The following is a 7284-nucleotide window of genomic DNA, read 5'->3' on the forward strand; positions in this document are numbered from 1 at the left end:
CCTCCTACCTGCGAAATATGTGACTCAGACCTTACAGTAATGCATCTGTTTGTTTGCAGGAAGCTGGAACCTTTCCTTAAACCACTTTTAGCACCACTAAGAAGATTAAACATTCCATTTCATCCGTGTTTGATGTTAGGTCCTGAACCTCAGATTCCACTCAAAGACTTATTCACGTTCCTTCAAAAAAGTGGCCTCAAGTCACTTCTCTAGTATACATGAATTTTTGGAGCCCTTTACTTTCTATAGGCCTTATTACCCATTTGTATATTAGCTAAACATAGCACATTAGTTTTATCCATAAGCACTAACATCCCAGGTGAAAATCGGTCCACTTCCAGCTGGATTATGGAACTGGAAATGAGGCGGTCCAGCTGAATTTCAGCTGTGTCCAGCTGGAATCCAGCTGGACCTCCTCATTTCCAGTTCCATAATCCAGCCGGAAGTGGACTGATTTTTGCTTGGGATACTACATATTAAATCAGCTAAACAGGATCTTGGCGCTATTTGGCCCTCGTGTTGCCCTTGCGCCATAAAACACCAACAAACAACTTACGCTGAAAAGGAGAAAAACAAAACAGAAACAAAGGGTGCACACATTTCACAACAAAAGAAGGTGTGCTGTGTCTTCTAGCAGCTTCACCTTTTTTTTAACTGATCTACATAGCTCCTAGTTCCTCTTTGACTTCTATTACTTGGAGAAGAGTGTCTGCCAGAAACTCAAGATTTGGTCACATTAAATTTCTTTATCATAATAAAATATTACTGAAACCGTGGCGTTCACTGCACCTTACTTTTTTCAGAGAGCATAAAACAATAGCTACTGAGAGCTGGAGTATATCAGCTCAAGCGGCTCATCGATGATGTGTTCGCTTTTCCATCCACTATAAATTATCCAAGCATTCAACCATTCACACTAATGCACTGATGCTAATTAAAGAAACAATGTGAGAGAGAAGCTCCAGCGATGATCGGACTGTGCATTCTTGATGCTTCAATATGGGCAGTGCACTCTCTCGACACCTTGTGTTGCATGCCAATTATTCCCCGAAGAGACATGTATCGATTAAACCAGAGGTACAGGTGACATGAAATGGCTTTGTTTAAGGCATAAGCTGCATTGTACTTGCACTTTGGCTGCTGCCCCAGCCTAAGCATTGGCTGGGAAGATCCAGCTGCACAAGAGTACTGTGAGCAGATGAGCCTTTTTGACACTACGTCTTGTTTGTTATATTTAACAGACACGGACTCTGTGGTTCTGGATCGACGGGGAAATGGTGCAACATATTGGAACCACATTAATTCTGTTTGGCAGCATAGGCTGCTTGTCATAGTGTTCAGGCATCTATACCACGAGTTACAGGCTAAGAATGCAGGGGAAAATGCCCCTAAAGGGATATATATCACTCTGCCAGTCAATCGCTTCTTTTACTTTCCGTGACATTACTGAAATCATGGTTTTACAATGGAAGTTTTTCAATATGGCGGTGAGCCAGGCAACCTCTTCTGCAGTGCATGACGCACGCTGGCATCGTGAAGTAATAAGTTCCAAAGCGCAGCTAGTATCTAACATTGCTTTGTTCATGGAGGTTATGGCCGGTGAAACCAAGCGACCGTCAAGAGCCGATGATGAAAGAAACTGCGCCGACTTTACATAACAAGACAAACTATTTAATAAAACGTTTTGTTTCCCATGAATGAAAGAGAAGCCGATGGCTCCTCTTTCATTCATGTGCTGCTCGCCTTTGACTGTGCAAGTTAAATAAAAGTCGTGAGGTTAACATCATTTGTGCTTTGTGGTTGTTTCTGTTGGACATCATGCCACTGAGAACCAAATGGGTGCGTCGCACCTGAGTGCTAGCTTAATAGCTTGATCAGATGAGTACGGTGGGCATGCTGGACCCTCCAGAGTCTCCCAAGACAAGCTCTGCTGGCACTGCCGGTGGCTTCCCTTCGTTTCTGTGCTGCTGGCCCCTGACTGAAGGGGTGTCCAAACAGGACACCCCTTAACTCAAGTTACCTTGCAAAATACTGAAAATGTCTGGGTTTTTTTTGCAATAAATGTATGTGGAGCAATGTAATTCCGTAGTCATCCTTATCAATGTGCTACACTGCATGTGACGTTTGGGTGATGTCAATGCCGTGCTGTCTCACAGGAGTTTGTCTGCCCGTTTTGTTTTTTTTTAGATTCATTATGTGGGAACTTGAAAAATTCCAGAGTTTCCGTTTTCTTAATTCCCGCTGCCTCACATGATGTAGCCTCAAGGACGTAGAATGAACCCTGAATCATATCAGAGGGGAGAGCTCACACAGTTTGGTGCTGCTGCTAATAGTGGACATGAAGCAACAAAAAAGGGCAGCCGAAAGAGCTTGGCTCTTGCTACAAACGAACCGGACCACGGCATGGAATATGAAGAGTCGGACCCCTCTGACACCGGGACTGGTTAAACCCTGCTGTTCGGGCCCCCACACGAACACAATGAGTAAAACATAAGCAGTTGAATCGGAGCTGGCATTCGTTAATTTGAAGACGTTGGTCAGGAAGGGGAATTCTATACAAAAATTGAAAATTCCTATTAATTTATTTATTGGACCACATGGGAAGGGGATGGCTAAACTTTCTCCTCTTTTTCCATGTCCTACGGATGGTGTAAAGCCTTCGAATAGGGCCTTGACCTGCGGAGGCAACACGTGTACTCGTAGACAATACCCAAAACTCCTGGCTTGACATACGCAGATGGCTATTGAGATGACCAAAACATCAGGGCTCAAGGGGTGATGCTTAAAAGGGCCGGCTGTACTAGAAATGAAACTTGTTAACACCATGGCTAAAGCCGTGGTGTGGGGATCAGGGTTTGAGGAGGGGGATAGAAGGTATCCGCGAGGAGTTGTGCACGCTTGACAATCTCTGGCGTGCAGAAGGCATCTTGGTGGTCGTTCTGTTTCTCGATCTTGCTGCCGGTATGAGAATCTGCTGGTTAAGTACTGGGAGTCACCTCGCACTTCTCTCGCAAAGCCACTCTTACTACCATGCCCAGCTGAAAATTCCCATTAGATCCAATTGAAATTCTAACTGGTTTCAATTGGAACCAATTGGTTTTAGTGGGTTCCAATTGGAAGCACACTGGCCAATGGGTCTCACCAATTGGAAAAAAATTTCCAGTTGGAATCTAATGGGAATTTTCAACTAGGTATTGGACTAGCGTGTTTTGGCTAGGGGGGTATGTTCGGAGGTGTGCAAATAATGTGTCATGATTGGCATCTGGTATATCCTGAATATCTGTCCTGCCGGTGGAGAAGCGGGGGGCAGTCCCAGATAAGGTGCAAGAGATTAGCTCTGCACTTTGATCCGCAGTGACTGCAGCAAACTGGTGTGTCCGCGGCTGGGGGGTACCATTTCCTGATGATACGCGGTGTGAAGGCTGCGTCTGCAAATACTTTGTTTAAGAATACTTCTTGGGCGTGCGAGAGTCGTAGTTGCAGATCGACTTGGGGCGGAGGTGTTGGGGCCCGTTCACACTCTTGCAACCGAGTACGACCGAGAAAGACAAGACCGGTTTTTAAGCCTCTTACGACGTCTTAGAACCAGCTCCGCTGCAGCGCATCCGATCCTAAGACGTCTCAAGAGGCTTAAAAACCGGTCTGCGGTCTCTCTCGGTTGCATATGTGTAAACGGCGCTTTATTGTTGTAAGGAATTGTTTACGTTCCCTGCGGCGTTTGGCTCTGATAAAAAAAGAGGTACCATCCATATGACGTTCTCGATGAGTCTGATCCATGCGTAGGGATTAAGTGGCGGTTTGAGAGTAGGGTAAGGGGCGACTGAGTCAATACTCCCTCGAGCTGCCGTGGCTGTGTTATGTGCCACTGCGTTCCCTCCTGTCAGTCGGGTGTGTACTGGTGTCCACTGAATGCGTAGGTCAAGGCCCACTTCTTGCAAGTCGTGCACTCGTTTCCTTATGGCCTGTGTCGTGGCGTCATCCGTGTTAATATCAATATCTTCGAGCGCTTCCTTGGCGTTCGTGAGTATTCTTATGAAGTCGTGTTGCAGTAGGGGGCCGGGGATTGAGGAAAGGGCTCCCCATATTGCCAGGAGTTCAGCCTGCCGGGCGTCCCCATAGAGGAGGTGACAGCTATGGGCGCCATTTAGTTCCGGTCGTGTGGGGCAGTACCAGGCCATGCCCCCCTTGCCGTCATTAACCCTTTGCGGTCAGATACTCTGACCAACTTAATGGTTGTTCCGGTCAGAAACTATTTTGAATGCACGGGCCACGGAAACATAAAATTATTTCGGCGTACAAAGGTAACATGAAATATTTATTTTTGCAGAGCTCCTACTTTCTCGCGTTTTCTAGCGGAACTTCGTCAGTGTATGGTACTTCTCGAAGCATTCTCCAGGGTGGAGGCCGGGATGCTTGCTGCAGGTGTTGCAGAAGAAAACTGTCTCTCTCCTGCCCCCTTTAGTTTTTTGGTCACTGCACACTGCGCAGTCCTTGCTGCTGCGTTCTGGCAGCTTGTAGATAAAGTGCTGCCTTCCATCTAGCCGCTCTTCACAGCCGGATTGGGATGCCGGACCTCTTTCCTTAGGCCGCACTCGGAGGTCCCCGACAAGCTGCTCAATGAGCTTGCGACGGTACTGCAGGTGTTTCTGCCCTTTCAGTCCCTTTGCGTCCATCTGCATTTTCATCAGTAGATAGCTGTTGACAATGGAAACCTCAAGCATCCAGAAAAAGTTTCCTCCACCACTTGAGAGATTTCCGAGAGAAGGCATAGCTTGCTCAGTAATGGTCGGCTCGGTCCACTGCCCCCATGTTTTCAGTATAGTCGCAAATGACGACGGGCTTCTGGAGCGTCACAGTTTGACCATGAGCTTGAGTTCTCGTCACAGCCTTCATCGAGGGGTTGTGAGCTGAGCTCAGCATAGTTACTTGGCGCTTATCTTGCCAAGCAAGGGTCATGAACGAGTTCCCTTGTCGGTAAGCAACTACGTCACCCTTCTTCATCTTTTTCTTCAGATGCTGCGGCATATTTTTTCTGTTGGTCATCACAGTCCCCGTCAGCTTGATGTCCTGCGAAAGCAACTCATCGGCGAGTGTTGGCGACGTATAAAACCTATCTGTGTACAGGTGGTACCCCCTTCCAGGCGAAGCGCACTGCACTTTGTCGAGAAGGTGAAGGACGATTCGGCAAGTGAAAGGAAGGTCTGGCCGAGGGAGGCTCTCCGTAGTAGTGCTGCCGTAGTATGGCTCGAATGCAGAAACATACCCAATTGCGCAGTCCGCGAGTATGTACACCCGAAGGCCCCACTTTGTCGGCTTTTGTGGGTTGTAACACTTGAAGGAGACTCGCCCCTTGAAGCCCACGGTGCTCTCATCTACGCAAATCTTCGGACCGGGCTTGAAATGCTCTCTGCACTTTGGATCAGTGTAGCTGACAACGTTTCTCACCTTGCTGCCACGTGTCGGCTGTCCTGATGGACCTTGCGGAGGAGGAGAAACGTGCAGCATCCAGAAAATTTGCAGAAATCTTGTTCGGGTGAACACCAGTCGAAAAAAAGGCATCTCCAGAATTTCTTTGCTGAAGTACTCTTTGATGTCTGGCTTGGGATTCAGAACCATGTTCATAAGGACTGCGAGAAATGCTTTGAACTCATCGACAGCGACGTCCTCCCAGCTTTTCCAAATGGAATGTTTTGCAAGAGGTTCCGCAGACGAAATCTTCTCGCACGCATACCGGTTTGTTTCGTGAACGATTTCTCCAATCAGTTGATCCGTGAAAAATAATTGAAAAAACTGGAGTTCAGATTGAAGATTTGAGGGCCCAATTTGTGATCCGGGATTACTCGCACTGAAGGTAAGCACAGGAAAGTCCGGGAGATTGTTTGTGTACAAACTCCAGGACAATGCTTGTGGCTGAGCGGCTCCGCGGTTGTCTTGAGCACTCGTTTCATCTTCATCACCACTTTCGCTCAAATCAGCAGAGGACGTCTCTTCATCATCTGACGGAGGGATATAGTTGTCCTCTTCACTGAAATTGTCGTCACTTTCCACTGCATCACGCGAAGAGTTACCATAAAATGAGCGTGGCTGGAACGTGGTCATCCCTCGTTGCAGTGAAGTTGAAATTTGCGCGCTCCTCCGTTGTTTAGACTGTTTAGGATTAGTTCTGCCCTCTATTAGAAAAAACTCAAACCCTTCCAAAAGTGAAGTGTATAAATGTTCCAAGAGATGGCGCCACCATCCAGCAAAAATGAGCGAAGGAGCACGTTTAAAAGGGCGCGGGAATGCGTGTTGGGCGACGCCCGACACCGGATTGGAAGCGCGTTTCTTCGATATCGGGCGTGACCCGACACATGACCGCAAAGGGTTAAAACTGGTGTCTGTGTAGATGACCATCTGATCTTGTTTGCACTGTTGGTGCTGATTGGCAATACGAATTTGAAGGGCCCCTTGTTCTCGAAACGGTATTGCCTGTTGTCTCATTTGAATAACCGGACTGTCCCATAGGGGACTCAGACTGGGGGCCCGGTTGTCTATGTGACTCAGTTGGTCCCGCGCTAAAGTGCTGCGCCGTTGCACCATGTTTTCGAGTCTATCTGTAAGGGCTTGTTGACCCCGCAGGGGGTACCCGTGAAAGCAGGTGTTTGGAGAGTGGCGTCTCCACCGACCCCGAGCCATGCGGGTTCGCCCGCCCACGTATGGCTGTGTGTGGCTTTCCCGTGTCCAGGGAAAAGGGCATCCTGGTGGTTGAGCCGAACCCGGGGTAGGTTTGGACCCTTCGGGGCCCCCCGGGTGAGGCAATACACCACTTCGGCCCCTGCTTGCTGTGTCTGAATACAAAGTAAACGTTACTCCACACCGCAGACTTAATACAGTTCAAGGAGTTATCTCGGAGGACGACCTAATGGACTCGTCTGAGGAAGAACTTGTTGAAGGCCTTTCAGACCAAGGAGTTGTTGCCGCTCGTCGCATCACCCTTCGTCGTGAGGGTGTAGAACGTAAAACGAGACACATTATACTGACCTTCGACACCACCACTCTCCCAGAGGCCATAAAGGCAGGCTACCTTCGGTGCCGTGTTCGCCCCTATGTGCCGAATCCCCAGCGGTGCTTTAAGTGCCAAAGGTTCGGCCATGGGTCACGGAGCTGCCGGGGAAGTGACACTTGCGCGAAGTGCTCCAGTAAGGAGCATGTTGCTGACAGTTGCGAGAGTGAACCGAATTGTGTCAACTGTGATGGTGATGATGATGGTGATGCGTCGTGCTGCAACCACTCCCTGTCCTGAGA

General features: G+C 48.4%; 1 protein-coding gene across 1 annotated transcript; it reads right to left on the bottom strand.

Moving 5' to 3' along the window:
• Positions 1–4347: 4347 nt before the first annotated feature.
• On the bottom strand, positions 4348–6099 carry LOC120844469 (piggyBac transposable element-derived protein 4-like). Its single transcript, XM_040216263.3, has one exon. The coding sequence runs from the start codon at positions 6097–6099 to the stop codon at positions 4777–4779; it is 1323 nt and encodes a 440-aa protein (XP_040072197.1). The 3' UTR covers positions 4348–4776.
• Between the last annotated feature and the right edge of the window lie 1185 nt (positions 6100–7284).

Source organism: Ixodes scapularis, unplaced genomic scaffold (genome assembly GCF_016920785.2).
Source record: "Ixodes scapularis isolate PalLabHiFi unplaced genomic scaffold, ASM1692078v2 PGA_scaffold2__306_contigs__length_199485367, whole genome shotgun sequence".
NCBI lineage: Eukaryota > Metazoa > Arthropoda > Arachnida > Ixodida > Ixodidae > Ixodes > Ixodes scapularis.

Coding starts and splice junctions, on each gene's coding strand:
- LOC120844469 (XM_040216263.3), bottom strand. CDS start 6,099: ATGACCACGTTCCAGCCACGCTCATTTTATGGTAACTCTTCGCGTGAT.